Source organism: Scardinius erythrophthalmus (genome assembly GCF_964197995.2).
Source record: "Scardinius erythrophthalmus genome assembly, chromosome: 7".
NCBI classification, from domain to species: domain Eukaryota; kingdom Metazoa; phylum Chordata; class Actinopteri; order Cypriniformes; family Leuciscidae; genus Scardinius; species Scardinius erythrophthalmus.
Window position 1 is genome coordinate 3991213 of NC_138227.1, and position 19760 is coordinate 4010972.

A 19760-nucleotide genomic window follows, 5' to 3' on the forward strand; every position below is an offset into this window, starting at 1 on the left:
GCTTTTTTTAGAGCGCTCACGTCCATAATGGAGAACTGTCACGTAGCCTAATATTGTTTTTTCCTCATACATGCGAACACGAAAAATAAAAGACAAAAGACTTTTAAGTAAAACTTACTCCGAAATTGTGTTCTCGGCGGAATTCGCTCTTCAATATGCTGCCGTTCGTCGTCTGTTACAATCTTCCTCTGAGGAAAAAGTGCATTCTTCCTCGCTGTCCAGAATCATCTGAAGGGCATCTTTATTACCGGAGAAGCGTGTCATAGGCCTACTCAAAACGCGATGAACTATCAGTAAGTCTGATGAAGAAACTTTTTATGGCATTGATCGAGGGGCGTATGCGATGCATACTAGATCACCTAACTATTTACATGTGAATCGCGCCGGGGGCGGAGCGGCCTCAGCTGATTATAGAGATAATGAAGCAGAAGGAAAAACGGTACCTCTCCTTGCTTTCAAACGGATTACGTGAGTTGAAAACATTTGTTTTTTATATAAATTACTTCATTTAAAAGAGGAGATTTCAAGCTTCATAAGGACATATCTCACGTGCCTGTGTGAGAAGTATTCGCTGAGTTATGATTCATTTTCGGACGCGATTCAGACTGGTCTACACGGAGAGAGAGAAGGCAGAACTCGCTTTGTGTTTATTTTTCTTTATTTTTCGAAAAGCACAACACTTTGTTTTTATTGTGAGTGTACACAAAAATAGTACACACTTAACAGGATAGATTGATGTATAACACAAGCATATAAGATAAAAATTTATATTTTTATTTTATTATTTTTTTGCACTCATACGGAAAAAAACGAGCCTATCGCGCCGGCGCGATAGCCGACCTCAGGGGGTTAAACACCTTTATAACGATCGCGTTAGTTGAGCTGTATGCGCGATGGGCACCGCCGTGTTAGTTTGTGCCACAGACGTAGTTCAGAGAATCGGATCTGTTGGATTTACAACCTCTATGTTTACAACACCTGAATTCATCCACTTCTCCCGAAATACTTAAAAGTAAGTGGCTGGTGAACTGGGAATAGAATAGAGTAAACATTGAAGTTACTTTCACAATGTGTATCTGATATGAATAAAACGTGTCGAATTATAATGGAAAGGATTATTATTACCTCTTCCATAGACATCAGTGTGTATTTTACAAACTCTAAATGTATTGTTTTTTTAGTACTTACGTAGTCATATCGTATTGTATCGATATCGAGATATCTGGCATGAAAATCGAGATATGAAATTTTGTCCATATCGTTCAGCCCTACTTCAGAGGCACTTGATGACGTAGCAGTCGAGATATGCAGCATTACTAGGACACAGCCTCCTTTTGAGAAACACCCGGAAATTATGTACAATATCCCAGAAATCAATCTTTGCCCCTTGATTTAAAAACCTCTGATCTCTTTGTTTCTCTTTGTTCATAATGTTTTAGACTGTAATGATTGCACTCAGTGTTACTTACTCATCGTGTTCTGCTCCAATTAAGCTCTTCAGGTCAAACTGATGCATTGTCCGCTCTGAGGACAACAACACAAACACTAAAGCTGACCACTGAGACGAGGAGAGTTTCACATTGCGTAATCCTCCACGGCTCATATGAGGTTCAGCTTCGTTTACTAGAGAAAGATCACCCAGTTCATTCAGACAGTGAAACAGATTGATGTATTTATCTGGAGAGGGATTCCCACCAATCTTTTCTTTAATATAGTCAACTGTTTTCTCATTGTTGTGAGAGCTGTTTGCTTTCTGTGTCTTTAGTTCTTGTAAGAGACTCTGATTAGACTCCACTGACAGACCCAGAAGGAAATGAAGGAAAAGGTCCAGATGCCCATTTTTACTGTCTAAAGCCTCATCCACAGCTCTCTGATGGAGATCAGATAGGGAAACTTTAGTTGGTTGTGTAGTCTGGTCAAACACATTGATGTTATTGTTGATAAAGGACAGATGCACATATAGAGCTGCTAGATGTTCCTGAATGCTCAGATGAACAAAGCAGAAGACTTTCCCCTGACACAAGCCCAACTCCTCTCTGAAGATCTGAGTGCACAATCCTGAGTAAACTGATGCTTCTGCCTCATCAATGCCACACTCGCTCAGGTCTACCTCATAGAAGATCAGGTGGCCTTTCACAAGCTGCTGATAAGCCAGTTTCCCCAGTTTGACAATCATGTCTTCATCTTTCACTTTCTTCTCATAGTCTTTCTCATGTTTGATGTTGGTCTGAATGAGCAGGAAGTGTGTGTACATTTGAGTGAGAGTCTTGGGAATCTCTCCACTCTCTGTTTCACTCAACATCTTCTCTAGAACAGTGGCTGAGATCCAGCAGAACACTGGGATGTGGCACATAATAAAGAGGCTCCTTGATGACTTCAGGTGTGAGATGATCGTGTCAGCCAGACTCTGATCACTGATTTTCTTCCTGAAGTATTCCTCCTTCTGTGTGTCACTGAAGCCTCGTACCTCTGTCACTCGATAGACACACTCAGAGGGGACGAGATCCGCTGCTGCTGGTCTGGAGGTGATCCAGATGAGAGCAGAGGGAAGCAGATTCCCCACAATGAGGTTCGTTAGCAGCACGTCCACTGAGGCTGATTCAGTCACATCACACAACCTCACATCGCTCTGAAAATCCAGAGACAGACGACACTCATCCAGACCATCAAAGATGAACAACACTTTATACTCATCACTGGATATGTCCATTTCTTTGGTTTCAGAGAAAAAGAGATGAAGAAGATCTGAAAGACTGAGTGCTTCATCCTTCATCAAGTTGAGCTCTCTGAAAGCAAGTGGAAATATGAGCTGGACGTCCTGATTTTCTTTCCCTTCAGCCCAGTCCAGGATGAACTTCTGCACAGAGACTGTTTTTCCAATGCCAGCGACTCCCTTTGTCAGCACAGTTCTGATGGGTTTGTCTTGTCCAGGTAAAGGTCTAAAGATGTCATTGCATTTGATCGGTGTGTCCTCTGCTTCTGCTATCCTGGACTGTGTCTCAATCTGTCTCACCTCATGCTCATTATTGATCTCTCCACTTTCACTCTCTGTGATGTAGAGCTCTGTGTAGATCTCACTCAGGAGTGTTGGGTTTCCCTGCTTTGATATTCCCTCATACAAACACTCAAACTTCTGTCTCAGATTTGATCTCATTGTGTTGAGGATTTCAGCAGGTTTAGAGTCATGGCTGTAAGATTAAAATACTAGATTATTACAAAAGTTAGAGAAGTAAATAGCCATAAATTACAAAACTGATTATTTGTTTGCTGTATTATGGGACACAGAACATCACTAGGTTTTTTAAATGTTTCAATTATTAATCATGTGTTTGAATGATCTGTGAATTGCACCACGTAAAATTAAACAACAAAAAAAGGCCTACATTTTACCTGGAACCAGGATGCATGTTTTTATTAAAGTCTAGTAGTCGCCTCACAGGTTTGTTTTCAAGATTTGACCTTAAATCAGAATTAAGAGGGTAATGAATCAGACACATTGATATTGATGTAATTGACTGATATTGACTGATTGATAAATTTAGCTTCTAATTCAAAAATGTCATACTACAAGCATAACTTTTGTAGAAATGACATACCTGAGAACAGGCCGTTTGTCTCCACTCTTAAACATTGTTTTTGGTGAATCCATAGACACACAGCTGGACTCTGGTTTTGATCTCTTCGGCTCAACTGAACTGGTTACTTCAGAACTAAGTAAAATAAAAAGTATACAGACTTATGTTGTGCACTTTTACATGAATATTCTGTTTTAGGAAAGACCAGGGAGTGTTGTGACACTTTTGCTTTAACATCTGTAACTCAGTGTTGTTTTGCACTGTCTCTCAAACTTTGATTATAATTATTTGAGAAATGAACTTACTGGTTTGCAAATGTTAAGCATGATTAAAAAAATTACCAAAACAACTGAGAAAAGCGGTAATATTAGGAATTTTAAACAAACAAACTGAAAACAACTATAAAATTATAGAACGACTTCAACATCAACCACGATCACATGACTCTTCTCAATGCCATAATGGAGGACGAAGGCTCAACCGACTTAAGAGACCAATGTTTTGCTGACTTTTAAAGATAAACCACCTTACTGTACTCTTGTAACATTACTCTTGCTGTGAAGCATCACTGTTCTGACCAGACACTGTGAAGCTTTCAACAAATCTGAACCAGCAGTTAGAAAACTCTGCTTAATTTTACACCTACTCCATTATATAAAGGTGGAAAAAATCTCAGCTTACACTTACTTGATGTCATTGCTAGAATTAGACTGACTGATTGATACATTTTGCTTCTAATTCAAAAATGTCATACTATAAGCATAACTTTTGTAGAAATGACATACCTGAGACCAGGCCGTTTGTCTCCACTCTTAAACTTTATTGGTGTATTCATTGACCTGTCACTCTTCATAGACACACAGCTGGACTCTGGGTTTGGGCTCTTCTGCTGGACTGAACTGGAACAGAGAACAGATTCAGTTTAATTCTTTAGATTATTGTGTTCATTATTTATTAGAGGAACCATAGTAATATAAACACTTTCATCTTAAAGCATTTTGAGGAAACTTTATGATCTTTTTATTTAATATTTCATGCTAGTTTCAAAACAAAAACACAGGCAAAAATAGGTAAAATTAAAATAACATGTTTTCTGTAAACTTTCTTTGATTTGTTTGTTTGTGTGTGTTTGGGGGGTGGGGGGTTACACCTACTCCATTATATAAAGGTGAAAAAACTCTCAGCTTACACTTACTTGATGTCATTGCTAGAATTAGACTGACTGATTGATACATTTTGCTTCTAATTCAAAAATATCATACTATAAGCATAACTTTTGTAGAAATGACATACCAAAGACCAGGCCGTTTGTCTCCACTCTTAAACTTTATTGGTGTATTCATTGACTCGTCACTCTTCATAGACACACAGCTGGACTCTGGGTTTGGGCTCTCCTGCTGGACTGAACTGGAACAGAGAACAGATTCAGTTTAATCCTTTAGATTACTGTGTTCATTCTTTATTAGAGGAACCATATTAATATAAACACTTTCATCTTAAAGCATTTTGAGGAAACTTTATGATCTTTTTATTTAATATTTCATGTTAGTTTCAAAACAAAAACACCACAGCTTACACTTACTTGATGTCATTGCTAGAATTAGACTGACTGATTGATACATTTTTCTTCTAATTCAAAAATGTCATACTATAAGCATAACTTTTGTAGAAATTACATACCTGAGATCAGGCCGTTTGTCTCCACTCTTTAACTTTATTGGTGTATTCATAGACTGGTTACTCTTCATAGACACACAGCTGGACTCTGGGTTTGGGCTCTTCTGCTGGACTGAACTGGAACAGAGAAGTTTCAGTTTAATCCATTAGATTACTGTGTTCATTCTTTATTAGAGGAACCATATTAATATAAACACTTTCATCTTAAAGCATTTTGAGGAAACTTTACGATCTTTTTATTTAATATTTCATGTTAGTTTCAAAACAAAAACACAGGCAAAAATATGTAAAATTAAAATAACATGTTTTCTGTAAACTTTCTTTGATTTGTTTGTTTGTTTGTGTGTGTGTGTGTGTGTGTGTGGGGGGGGGGGGGGGGTGAAAAATATTTGTTCCTGTTATGTAATACATTATTTAACTGTGTTTGTTGAAAGTACCTGCATCCTGGAGAAAAATCTTCCTCTCTTGATCCTTGTGAATCAGCCATGATGAAGCTGCAGGAGAATCTGATGAGTTTGATCTCCTCCACTGACTCTGAATGAAGAAACATTCAGACACTAAATTAAATAATTAATTGAACAACCTTCATAATTTAGCTGAACATACTGTATCTCGATTGGGGGAGAAAAGGGATCATGTGACTGCATTAACTAAAGCTCATGGGTCTATTGACACCGCAGACAAACAATTAAATAACTGACACAGACAAACACTAATTGAACATCTTCCGTCAGATGAAAAAGAAAAAAAAAAGAAGAAAAAAAACGGGAGAAACACACCCAAAATTAGCTTCGGTTAAACAGGCATATGATAATTTGGGTAAATGTTTAAGCTAGATTTATGCCTATTTTTTCACATCTTCATGGACACCACAATGATTTCCGTCGTGTGTTAATATTTTTCCTTGTAATAATGTATGATTTGCAAAAATGAAAACTGCTGCTTCTGTGTAGATGAGAGAATCAAAGTGTATGTGCGTTGTGCACACGCTACATTGATTATGGCCAAGCATGCGCCCTTGAAATAGCACATGAATAACATGCGCAACGCGCCACTGACTTTAGACTAGGTTTTTCCTGGTCAGTGGCGGAATTGTTTTCTGAAACTGCAAAATAGCACCAGGGAACGTTTGAGCCGGAACACGCCTCCTCTTTGCGCTGAACCGCCCCCGGGAGCGCAAGTTCATTCCCTAATTTACCGACGTGCGTCTGTGGAGGGAAAGGTCCGCTGTGCGCGGGTGCAAAATAGGAATGATACATGCGTCGCTGTACAAAGTCAATTGCGCTAGGTGCAAGATAGGGCCCTATATGTATAAAATTGCATGAAAATTTTCCCTTGAAATGTTGAATTTGCTCGGCGAGTTTACTCTGGCATCGAGTAATGACGCTCAATAAATATGCCCTTGTATCCGAACTGCACCAATCACATCCAGTTATCTGATATAGGCGGACCAGAGGCGAGATGATGACAGCGCTGTTGTGTCGAAGTCATTAGTAAACATTGCAAGATATGGATGAACACCAGTTGTTTGAAACGGCTTTAGTCGCTACAATGAACGAGTTAGACTTGGCTTTTTATCTAAAGAGGAACAGAAGATGGCGCTCGAATCGTTCCTTTGCAAGAAGGACGTTTTTCAAATGCATGCTTGGTGCCGCCCCTCGAACTGGCCGATTTTCATTACTAGATGGCAGACCCTTAATCTTTCAGATTTGGGTCTGGATTTCCAGGCTAATGAAAATTAACTCTAAAATAATTTTATTATTAAGCAAAATATCCAGCACATTAAGATAACTACAAATATTAACTACAAATAGTATATATTTGTAGTTATATATACAAATAAAAACTACAAATGTCATCATACTCTTCTTAGTCTAGTCAAGTTTCAGTCAACTAAAGTTTCAGTCAACTAAAAGTCTGAGCATTTTAGTTTTATTTTAGTCAGAATTATCCATGACTATTTTCGTCTAGTTTTAGTCACGGAAACTGATGACATTTAGTCTAGTTTTAGTCGACGAAAACTGATGACATTTAGTCTAGTTTTAGTCAATGAAAATTGTATTTTATTCTCTTTTTAGTAATGCAATTCAATTTAACTCAGTCACTAGTATTTCAAACATGGTAATTTTATTATATTTAGGGCTGTGACGGTGGCAGTTTTTTTTTACCAACGCGGTGGTAATGGACCAACTACCAGCGGGGGTTGGGGGGTTGTTTTAAAAAAAATAAAACAATAGCCTAAGTGTTTATTTGAGCGATTCCGTCAAAGAAACAACACACATTTTTATGCATGTAAGCATTTAAATAAATATCAGTAAATAATGGTAACTTAAATAATATAATAAAGTTAAATCTATAAAAAAAAAACTTTGGTTTTATATTTCCACACAAAGACGCGTCATATAGCCTAGCACTCTGCACTGAGAGGCATGTGGGACACGAGCAGGAAAGAGACCATCGATCTCTTTTCTGATATCTTCACGTTTTCTACTTTATGTAAATGGTCTGAAGAGCGAATGTTATCCTCCACAAGGGCAAGACATTTAGGCTATGTTTGATATTGCGCTGCCAGAGAAAGTGAAACTTAAATCACCCCCATGCAGGGATGAGTCACGATTTTTTAATATTTGATTAGTTTATTTAATTATAGAATATCGAATAGGTTGTGCGATTATTCTCTAAAATAAAATCTCCATGTTTTCGGTGCTGATGCGGTGGTGACGCGTTCATGTAACCGGAGGGTGATGCTGCCAATAACTAATGTGAATGTGTCAAATATATCAGTGAGAAATTTTAATTGTTTATTAATAAACTAGTGTTCTCTTAAGACAATAAGTAAGTCCTCTCATTTTAATTTCTGTTTATTTGATGAAATTGTAACTATGACTGAGAAGGTCAATCTCAACATACTGTCCTGTTACCTAAATTATTCCTTAGATTTTATTTGTTTATTTTATGAAATGGAAGGGAGGCCGCACTATGCTTAAATATATATATATATATATATATATTTTTTTTTATAAAAATTTTATAAAAATAAAAAATAAAATATATTTAAGCATAGTGCGGCCTCCCTCCCATTTCATGATTATAATTATTTAGGCCAGCACTCTTAAAGTTAACAAATATAGGCTACTCGAGTGAAGCCTGCTCCTATCCACATTTACTCATTTGTTTATTTTAAAAATATTAACTTTTGGTAAGTCCCTAGAATTTGCTCAGTGTCCTTATGCTATTAGCATGTAGGCTATGCTATGTGGCCATATGCCATGTATTTGATAACTTTTTTCTTAAAAACTCAATCCTGTTACTTTCAGTCCTGTAACTGTTACTTGTATGAAAAATAACATGAGTTTAAGTAACAGGAGTGAGTAGAGTCCTCTGTTTTATTGATTTAATACTGTAAATATTAGTTGATAATCTAATACTATTCACCTGATTTATGAGTTTTAAGGTTGCAATTACTTATATTGTAGACATTAGCATTAGTTTTACAATGTGAACACCATACTTCCAGGAAGCCAGTCCACCACGAAATGACTTAAACATTTTGTCTTTGTCTTCCTTATATTTTGTAGAAGATGGAGAAAACCCATACTATGCAGGAGCCAGAAACACCCACCTATGGCATATTGCAAATGGAAGGAGCGAAACACACCGCAACCCTCTCTTTTCTCCCTTTTTTGTCTTAACTTCCCTCTTCCCCCCCCCTCCCCCTCCCCCCTCCCCCCTCCCCCCCTCTCTCTCTCTCTCTCTCTCTCTCTCTCTCTTTCTCTTTCCACCTCCTTCACTGTGAAGTACTACAAGCACATCACTTCAAAACAGAAATCTTATGCACACACAGTCGTACACCCTCTTACACACACACATGCACACACATATGGACACTCATTCCGGTTACACAATGTTCATTCCTGTAACTATTTTTATTTTATTTTTAAATACAGTTAAACCACTGTTTTATCAGTTTTGTTTGGTCCATCATTTATACAATTGTTTAATAAATTAAATTATTAAAAAAATTATAAACTTGAGTCTTCAGTCTTCTTTAAAATGAAAAAATAGCTTTGTGTTTTTTATTAAAATACACCTTGCCTTAATAGATAGTGATTTGTCACAAATATCAATTATTTGATCATATAACCAACACTTTCTATAAAATAAACACTTTCTTGTGGGGAAAACAAAGGAATGAATTGACATGCTTTTAAACATGCTTTTTAAATGGCACATGATTTTCGGTAACAGGACTGAGAAAACATGCGCCTATCTTCTGCTTAGAAACCTTGTAAAAAATAAATAAAGTTGCCTGAGATTGACCAATACACATTTTGAATATTTAAATATGTGTAGTATTAAATCCAGTGTTGAAAAATGATAAAAAATCAAGTTTAGTTTTGAAGAGTTCGGTGGAATGGTATTTTACCTTCTCAAAATGGCGGCAGGAGAATTTACTTTCACTTTCTATGTGTGACGTGAGAGAGAGAGAATATAGTGTTATTAACATTAACAGCTTCTCCTATCCTCAAACGTTTCAACATGATATAGCTTGTACAAGTTTTAAATAATGCTCCTTTTAATTCTCCCATATCAAAAGGGACATTTTGTTGTTCATCCTCAGTTTTCTTCTTAGAGCCATATTTTTTGTTTTGGTGTTTTCTCTCTCTCTCTCTCTCTCTGCCATTTATTTCCTCCGACAAATAATAAATAACTATTCTTTTAAATATGAATGTGTACATTGTACCCAAAATGAGGTTTTGACACGAAGTTTGCCGGTTCATAATTTATCTCGAGTGGATTTCTGAACAAAATACTCGATTATCTCTAGATATACTGATATCTAATCAACCTTAAACATGTAAGAAATAATATTGAACTCACAGACACTGAATCTCGACTTATAAAAACGATCTTGTCGTGCAGAGCTCAAGTTGTGCAGTTGACGGTAGTTTTCCAGCTGCGCCACAAGTTTCAGAGCCAAGAAGCGACAACATGCATTCCAGTCTCTCATTGTTGCCAACTATTTTCTCAGAAAAGTAGCTAACGCCCTAATCGCTTCGTACTTGCGTTCTGCCTGCCTAATGTGTTTTCTCTAAATTAATGCGCACAACTGTATTTAATATAATATTTATAATATAATATAATATAATATAATATAATATAATATAATATAATATAGGCTATAGATAGGCTAATGTAGCCGAATGTCAAATAAAGCTGTTCTCATTTCCTATCTTTTTCCTGTCTGACAAGAGTAGCTATAATATAGTGAATGACTACATTTTGTATAGGTCTATGTGGAAAATGGGTGTTTCTCAAAACCAACAATGCAAAGAACGGACTTGTGTGCTTGGAGAACGCTCTTGCTAAGTAGTTGTTCTTGGAAGAATGAACTCACAAGGTGACGAGCACACAGATCTCTGCTGATATAGTAGTATAATCGTGGTTATGGCGCAATCGTTGAGAGGCATCCAGCTGCAGCCCCGCAGACTCACTTCTTGCTGGACAGTGGATATCAGTGGATGGACAGCAGAGGTCATTTCCTATTGCAATCGTTAGCTGAGCGAACTGCGCAGACTCAAACTGAGCTTGACGACGTAGATGTGACGTCGCGTGGTTATGACGCAATCGTTAGCCTATTTTTACAAAAACTGCTTCTACGGGGCAATAACGTAAGATACAAGGTAATGGAGCCTTTTATACATTCGTGTTTCTTTAGAAATAAACAATGGACAAATAGAGTCTTTAAACGCCTCAGATGTAAAGTTATTCGCTGTCAAAGTGACGCCAAAATTAATGGGAGTCAATGGGATGCTAACAGCACGATGGTTTGTTAGCCACTGGCTGGCGGCCCTCGGGGATAGTACGCTTTCCCTAGGGTTTAGCCCTCGCGATTGGCTCAGAGTTAACTGCCCAGAACCACCCACACAGCACAGCAAATGAAATGTCACTTAGGGGGGCATGAGCCAGACAGCTGTATCCTGCTACTGCATGGTTCATAATTTCTCTAGAGTGGATTTCTTAACAAAATACTCGATTATCTATAGATATCTAATCAATCTTAAACATGTAAGGGATAATATTGAACTCACAGACAATGAATCTCGACTTCTCAAACGATCGAGTCGTGCAGAGCTCAAGTTTGAGCAGTTTACGGTAATTTTCCAGCTGCGCCACAAGTTTCAGAACCAAGCGACAGCATCCCAGTCTCTCTCCCTGAATCCATCCAACACTGAAGTGACAAACTGCAGTTCATCGACTGGCCACTACGGCAACAGAAGAGAGTCAATCCCATAGACCCACATGTTAAAATGCCCAACTTTACAGCAGAAAAATAATGTTTACAGTCTGGTGTAAAAAAAGTGGTTTTGGTCTATATCCTCCTGGGACCCAAGAATAGACTTTTGTCCACTGTAGTGGACATTATATTTTAATGAATTTCTCTGACATCATACATGTCACATGTCACAACCTGGGTGTCCTGTATAGAGCACATTCAGGAGGACTTTTCAGAGATACCAAATGTTTGGAGGTTTCACCATGAAAACAACTTCTCCTTGGTCTTTAAAAATGTCTGACATTAATTTAGTGATCAAATGTAGCATTCTTATGGAAATATGATAATATATTGTAATTATAATTTAAATTGGACTACTTTTCAAATTGTATCTAAAACAACATCTCAGGAAAATGTTAAGGGGTTTCAAATAAAAAAAAAATACTTTCTGTTCCAGAACAGGGCATTGATTTCATACGTGTCCACTGTAGAGGACATCAGGACTCAAATCATGTTTATCAGGCATTTTGTGAGACACAACAAGTGAATATGGAAATAAATTATACATCAATATTCCTATGAAATATTAGATATTATTATTAAAATGTTGCCAATTATTACTCCAATTATTACACTTCTTTTTTCATTAAATGTTGCTCCAAGAACACATTAATGTGCAAATTAGATACAGTGTATAGATACATTGCATTGAATGGGAATATTAATTTATGGCCATTTTACCCACATATTGCATAAAAGTAAAATGGTGTATCAATTCATTCCGTTATTTCTTTTATAACATAGTTGAGAATAATCTTTATACAAATTTTGGTTGAAAAAATCCTGAAACCCCTCAATTTATTGGTGATTGAAAAAAAATCCCATTGTTTTTGCCTATACATATAATTTCATGTCATTTTATTTTTTAAACAACTTAGGTGTCCACTACAGAGGACATAGCATAACGTATGAATAAAATATTATTTTTCAAAAATGTTTTTTTACCATTTGTTTATTGTGCTCTAAACAGTGTGATGACATAGAAAAAAACTAAATTAAAAAAAGCAGACAACTGAGAGGAGGTGAATTTTTCAATAACTAATCCGTTTTAATTATATTAAGAACAGAGAGAGAGAGAGAGAGAGAGAGAGAGAGAGAGGGTGATCCAGCTGCACACGTGACAGGCCGGAAGTAAGGCGAACCATATATGGTTTAGAGCGATAGTCTCACCACCTACAGTTTGTTTTAGCGTAATTTTCTTTTGTTTCATGTAATACGAGCTTTTTTTTTTTTTTTTTTTTGCGTGGATTTGGTAGGATTTATATAGGCAATGTACAATATTTTATAACAATACCGTAGTTACTAAAAATACATGATCTGATTATTTATTGATATTCATTTTAATTAATGCAGTTACCTTTACTGTAACAGTATAGTGTTTTCCATTTGACTATTAGATAATATTCACTTCATGTTCATTTTGTAGACACAGAGTATAGATATTTAATGTTAAATATATATATATATATATTTTTAAATTCACAATAAACTTTACTTTAAAAAAATCACGTTACAATAAGGTTAAAATTAACTATAACTTAATTAATGAGCAAAACGTCATTGTAGAATGCTTATCCACATTGTTTGTACGTGCTGTTATTTTATTATCAAAACTGATAATTAATCATTGTGTTAGCACAAATTCATATATAAAAGAATAGTGATTTATAATGTTTATAATGTATAATTTATAATGTTATAAATTTATAATTTAAAATTTATTTTAAACTAGACAAATCTGATACTTTTTTAATCTCCAATATGTTATTTAATAGTTAATATGGTTCTTTAATGCTTCACTAACCAGCAGAACACATTAGCAGGGTTTAAATCCCAATTGTAACACTGCATTACAACGAGCCCCTATTAGAACTGTTATTCTATTCTATACTTTAATGAATTCTATTGAGAAAACACGAGAAAAAGGTGAATAAATACTGAGTCTATGTTCAGAAATTATTAATTATTATTGTTTTAAACTATGTTGTATAGCTGTGTTTTCCGGTGTGTTCGTTGTCAAACTCAAAAAATATTTTGTTTTTAATTATTAAAAAATGCCATTATTTTATATGAAAAAGTTAATAATTGTATTTTATTGAGAAAATATTTTAGTTTGTCTTGTATATATTTTTTTATTAGATCAGATAACATTTTAATCTGTCATAGACTTTGCTCATTTTCTTTGCCTTTTCCATCTGTGCTTCATTACAGCCAGTAAGTAAGTTTCTATCTCCCAAAACACATTTGTTTTTTTATTGAGTTAACAATAGGGGAATACAGAGTTATAAAAACACTTGAATTCGTAAAACAATGGAATCTATACTTTGCATATTGTTTCAAAAATCAATCATACATCTGATATATCTAGTATCTTTTTCAAGAGTCTCCTCTGTAAAATTAAGACCAGAAATAATTAAACTCACAGGTGAATAACACAATGCACCTTTAACCAACTGAACCAAACCATTAGGAACACCTTTTAACAGAGACATATAAATTCAGAGTACAAATAAAATGGTATTTTTCACAAAAAATGGTCATAACTAAAGGGAAATTTCCTTCCCCATCCATAATGTGTACAATGGACCAGACACCTTTATCCATCCAGTCCTGAAAGAACACAGATTTCCTATTATGAAGGATACACTTATTATTACACAAAGAACATGTATGTGGGGAAAAAATGTGTATGTATAGGAGTTTCCAATATAATTGTGTATAATAATGATATATTATATTATAATAGTAAAAAAGTTTTACTAGTTTTAATTAAAGTTTACACTTTAGTTTTGATGACTCAATGTCACGCCTCAAAATAATCAAAGATTTTTGAAGAAAAACTAGACAAACTGAATGTTTATCCCTAAGGAAAGCTTGGAGCCACTTCAATTTAAGAATGTCATTCATAACATCGAAATCAATTACGTTCAGGCCTCCCTCACTGATTGGCTTCACTACATCTGACTTTCTTATGTAATGGTGTTTGTTTTTCCAAAGAAAATTCATCTGAATTTGATTAATATCCTTTATCCATCTGTCCAAGATACCTAAAGAATATGCAGGGTAAATCAGCCTTAGTGTCTTTATTAACCCCTTAACCCCGAAGTGGTTAATACTTATGTACATGTGATTTATTTTTTATTTAATTTTTTATATATAAATTTGCAAAGATTCCAAACAAACTTCTTTCACGTTGTTATTATCGCGTATTGTTTGTAGAAGTTTGAGAAAAATATTGAATTTAATCCATTTTGGAATAAGGCTGTAAAATAACAAAATGTGGAAAAAGTGAAGATCTGTGAATACTTTCCAAAACATTCAAAAGTCTTCTTTATTTCATAATGGGAAGGGCTGGGCTCATGTTTGTGCTTCAAGTAGTATAGTCACATTACATGTACGACTCTTGAATGGCATTTTCTAGTCAAAATTCATGCTGCTCCCCCAGATATTGCATGACATAATAGTAATAAATCATAAATCACCCAGTCTTTTGATGAAGATGATTGCTATAAAAAAACAAATAAAAAACTTTGCTATGGTCAGTATTTTGAAAGCTATTTGAATAATATTGTGGCTGGCATGTCAATCACACCATCACACCTGCACTGAACTCTCAGCTGCTACTGATGCCACACTAAACCCTGGGACAGTGTGAAGGGCACAATCAGTTCTGATGGAGGGAAACAGCAGCTGGACATCACAGACCTTCATCTGTGCTTCAAACGTCTATCAGGAGTGTGTTCTCTCAGTGCTTGTGCTCTTCCACACACCAAACACTCACACATATGCTGACTGAACATCAGGCATGTTGTTATTTGATGTCAGCTGTGCTTTATGTGCAGGACCACATACATCACATTTACACATTTCTATTTATTTTCATGCTGATTTCTGAGCTGAAATAAAAAGCTCATATATCTGTGAAATGTTCACATCCATGTAGTTTGTATTTAGATTTAAAAGCCTTGAACATTTAATTCATTACAGACATAATTCTTCTTAATTATGATATACTCTACTTAATCATCTTAAAAACCGTGGTTTATTATACCGAAGACTTTAGATACACAAAGACGTTGAACTCATCTTTCTATAAATGGGAGAAAGTGCAATGCTCAATATGGTGAATTAGTCCCGTCTTCTTTTTTATATGATTTAAATGTTTAGAAACTAAATTTATGAGCTTCAAATGTTTTTGTTTGTTTTTCATAATCAATTTCTTGCCCTCTACTGGTACAACACAAACATATTCATGCTCTATATTTTCTCTGTAAAAAACTCCAACGTTATTGAATTTATTCTGTGCGTTTATACAAATAAAATGGTTAATCTATGAATGAAAAACAGTATTTTTGTTACAAACTGCTCCAAGACAAGAAGGTTGAGATCTAAATACAGTTTATTAGAGTAATCCAGAATCATAATCAAACACAGGCAAAGGGTCAAACACAGGAAGGCAGTCCAAACAAACAAACAGACAGGCAGGCAGGGGTCAGAGGCAAAAAGCAAATCCAAGAAACAGTCAAAAAACCAAGAACAAAGAGACAATGAAACCAAGGAGAATGCTCAGAAATGCAGCACAACAACATACAAAACTTCACAGTGAGTGATGGGGTGAACCAGGCTTATATGGGGTGAGCTAAACAAGATAATGAGACACAGGTAAATGTCATAATGAGTGCAGATGAGTCCAGGTCGAGAATTATGGGAAATGTAGTTGTGAGTGAATCATAAAAGTCTGATGTGGAGTGCCCTCTGGTGGCTCTCAAGGAATAAAAAGTGTTTCACTGCCGCCTCATCAGGTCTGGCAGAGAATAGTTGAAATCCAGATAAAGTCTTAATTTCTAACAGTGAAGTCACTGTATCTTCAGTCTCTGTTGACTGTGAGTCTATGTAGTTGATCCTAATTCACCATCAGATGATCATCAGAAGGTCAGGCATCTGATGCTAGAAATTCCTAAAATAAAACAAACAGTCACATGCAGAATGAGACATTACATATGTCACATCTTTTCATTAGAAAACTTAACACTAACTAGATACGTTGTATCAATTTATTCTCAATCATGAAATATAGCTTCTATCTGATGCTCAAAGTCACTTTAAAAAAAAATCAAAAAGACAAGAAAGGTCACTTTCACACAACAGCTGTGACAGCTGATACAGAACCAGCAGAATTGATCATTACACTCACTACAGATTTAATATCAGTTAATAACGAAAAGCCCAAATCTCAGATTAATCCCACACGAGACAGTTAAAGGGGTAAAGGCTGAAAATAACATTAATATTATTTTCACAATCAGTCACAATACTATGGGCAGAATTAAAAAAGGTGTATATTAAAGGTGCAATAGGTGATCTTGGAAATGCTAACTTTAGCCTGCTAGCATTGAAAACATATGATCCCTCCCTGCAAATCGCCATCCAAAGCCACGCCTCCTCCAAAACACATGATCAGATCAGAAGCAAGACGACCAGAGATAACGTTATTGGATTACATGCATCATTCACCGGTATGAAAACCTTACATTACAGTGAGTAAAAGTACTACAATAACGAACGTAAACAACTGTTTGCCTGCCACTCGCTCTGGCTGTACAGTAGGGATGCAAAGATTATAGATTTTGTAGGTACGATTATAGTCTGAGAGATAATCATGGTTTCACGATTATCACCATTATTATGACCGCCGCTAGCGTAGCTAGCGAAAGCGGTCATATAGGGATTGTCAAAGTTTTTTTTTTTTTTTTTCCCGTCACCTTACTGAATTTTTCGTCAACGATACCAGGGACACCGAAGCACCGGGGAACATGAAATTTGGTGGGCATGTAGCCCCACTAGACTTCTACGGAAAAATTTCGTTTGGTCCCTGGGGGCCACTCCCCCCCCGCGCTGGGCCCCCCCAAACCCAAAAAAATGCAGTTTTTCCTAAATAACTACCTGAACCGTGGCACCGAGGATGAAGAAATTTTTATGGTATGTTGGTCTACTAGACTTTTACGGAAAAAATTCGTTTGGTCCCCGGGGGCCACTTCCCCCCCCGCGCTGGGGCCCCCGTAAATTTTTCGTCAACGATACCAGGGACACCGAAGCACCGGGGAACATGAAATTTGGTGGGCATGTAGCCCCACTAGACTTCTAAGGAAAAATTTCGTTTGGTCCCCGGGGGCCACTCCCCCCCCGCGCTGGGCCCCCCCAAACCCCAAAAAATGCAGTTTTTCCTAAATAACTACCTGAACCGTGGCACCGAGGATGAAGAAATTTTTATGGTATGTTGGTCTACTAGACCTTTACGGAAAAATTTTGTTTGGTCCCCGGGGGCCACCCCGCCCCCCCCCCCCCGCGCTGGGGCCCCCGTAAATTTTTCGTCAACGATACCAGGGACACCGAAGCACCGGGGAACATGAAATTTGGTGGGCATGTAGCCCCACTAGACTTCTAAGGAAAATTTTCGTTTGGTCTCCGGGGGCCACTCCCCCCCCGTGCTGGGCCCCCCCAAACCCAAAAAAATTCAGTTTTTCCTAAATAACTACCTGAACCGTGGCACCGAGGATGAAGACATTTTTATAGTATGTTGGTCTACTAGACTTTTACGGAAAAATTTCGTTTGGTCCCCGGGGGCCACTTCCCCCCCCCCGCGCTGGGGCCCCCGTAAATTTTTCGTCAACGATACCAGGGACACCGAAGCACCGGGGAACATGAAATTTGGTGGGCATGTAGCCCCACTAGACTTCTAAGGAAAATTTTCGTTTGGTCCCCGGGGGCCACTCCCCCCCCGCGCTGGGCCCCCCCAAACCCAAAAACATGCAGTTTTTCCTAAATAACTACCTGAACCGTGGCACCGAGGATGAAAAAATTTTTATGGTATGTTGGTCTACTAGACTTTTACGGAAAAATTTCGTTTGGTCCCTGGGGGCCACTTCCCCCCCCGCGCTGGGGCCCCCGTAAATTTTACGTCAACGATACCAGGGACACCGAAACACGGGGGAACATGAAATTTGGTGGGCATGTAGCCCCACTAGACTTCTACGGAAAAATTTCGTTTGGTCCCCGGGGGCCACTCCCCCCCCCCGCGCTGGGCCCCCCCAAACCCAAAAAATGCAGTTTTTCCTAAATAACTACCTGAACCGTGGCACCGAGGATGAAGAAATTTTTATGGTATGTTGGTCTACTAAACTTTTACGGAAAAATTTCGTTTGGTCCCCGGGGGCCACTTCCCCCCCCGCGCTGGGGCCCCCGTAAATTTTTCGTCAACGATACCAGGGACACCGAAGCACCGGGGAACATGAAATTTGGTGGGCATGTAGCCCCACTAGACTTCTAAGGAAAAATTTCGTTTGGTCCCCGGGGGCCACTCCCCCCCCGTGCTGGGCCCCCCCAAACCCAAAAAAATTCAGTTTTTCCTAAATAACTACCTGAACCGTGGCACCGAGGATGAAGACATTTTTATAGTATGTTGGTCTACTAGACTTTTACGGAAAAATTTTGTTTGGTCCCCGGGGGCCACTTCCCCCCCCCCGCGCTGGGGCCCCCGTAAATTTTTCGTCAACGATACCAGGGACACCGAAGCACCGGGGAACATGAAATTTGGTGGGCATGTAGCCCCACTAGACTTCTAAGGAAAATTTTCGTTTGGTCCCTGGGGGCCACTCCCCCCCCGCGCTGGGCCCCCCCAAACCCAAAAAAATGCAGTTTTTCCTAAATAACTACCTGAACCGTGGCACCGAGGATGAAGAAATTTTTATGGTATGTTGGTCTACTAGACTTTTACGGAAAAATTTCGTTTGGTCCCCGGGGGCCACTTCCCCCCCCGCGCTGGGGCCCCCGTAAATTTTTCGTCAACGATACCAGGGACACCGAAGCACCGGGGAACATGAAATTTGGTGGGCATGTAGCCCCACTAGACTTCTACGGAAAAATTTCGTTTGGTCCCCGGGGGCCACTCCCCCCCCGCGCTGGGCCCCCCCAAACCCCAAAAAATGCAGTTTTTCCTAAATAACTACCTGAACCGTGGCACCGAGGATGAAGAAATTTTTATGGTATGTTGGTCTACTAGACCTTTACGGAAAAATTTCGTTTGGTCCCCGGGGGCCACCCCGCCCCCCCCCCCCCCCCGCGCTGGGGCCCCCGTAAATTTTTCGTCAACGATACCAGGGACACCGAAGCAC

The 19760-nt window shown here is 37.8% G+C and overlaps 2 protein-coding genes across 6 annotated transcripts in view; both read right to left on the minus strand.

The window, feature by feature from the left end:
• The window catches only part of LOC308694103 (NACHT, LRR and PYD domains-containing protein 3-like), a 46939-nt gene extending 35448 nt beyond the window's left edge, over positions 1-11491 (minus strand). The window contains exons 1-8 of one of the 5 annotated variants that reach the window (XM_081371390.1): positions 11345-11491; positions 5690-5786; positions 5256-5369; positions 4869-4982; positions 4361-4474; positions 3597-3710; positions 3391-3459; positions 1470-3188 (exon numbers count right to left, since the gene is read on the minus strand). In XM_081371390.1, the coding sequence (XP_081227516.1) occupies positions 1470-3188; positions 3391-3459; positions 3597-3710; positions 4361-4474; positions 4869-4982; positions 5256-5369; positions 5690-5739 (2294 nt within the window). In that variant the 5' untranslated portion in view covers positions 5740-5786; positions 11345-11491. Of the gene's footprint in view, positions 1-1469; positions 3189-3390; positions 3460-3596; positions 3711-4360; positions 4475-4868; positions 4983-5255; positions 5370-5689; positions 5810-10133; positions 10275-10650; positions 10825-11344 lie in introns of those variants that run through there. The other 4 variants (XM_081371391.1, XM_081371389.1, XM_081371393.1 and 1 more) reach the window with 4 other exon arrangements.
• A 4481-nt stretch (positions 11492-15972) lies between these two features.
• Positions 15973-19760, minus strand: part of LOC308694116 (NACHT, LRR and PYD domains-containing protein 3-like) — a 32470-nt gene continuing 28682 nt past the window's right edge. The window contains exon 9 of the mRNA XM_081371451.1: positions 15973-16546. Coding sequence (XP_081227577.1) covers positions 16537-16546 — 10 coding nt within the window. The 3' untranslated portion in view covers positions 15973-16536. The remainder of the gene's footprint in view (positions 16547-19760) is intronic.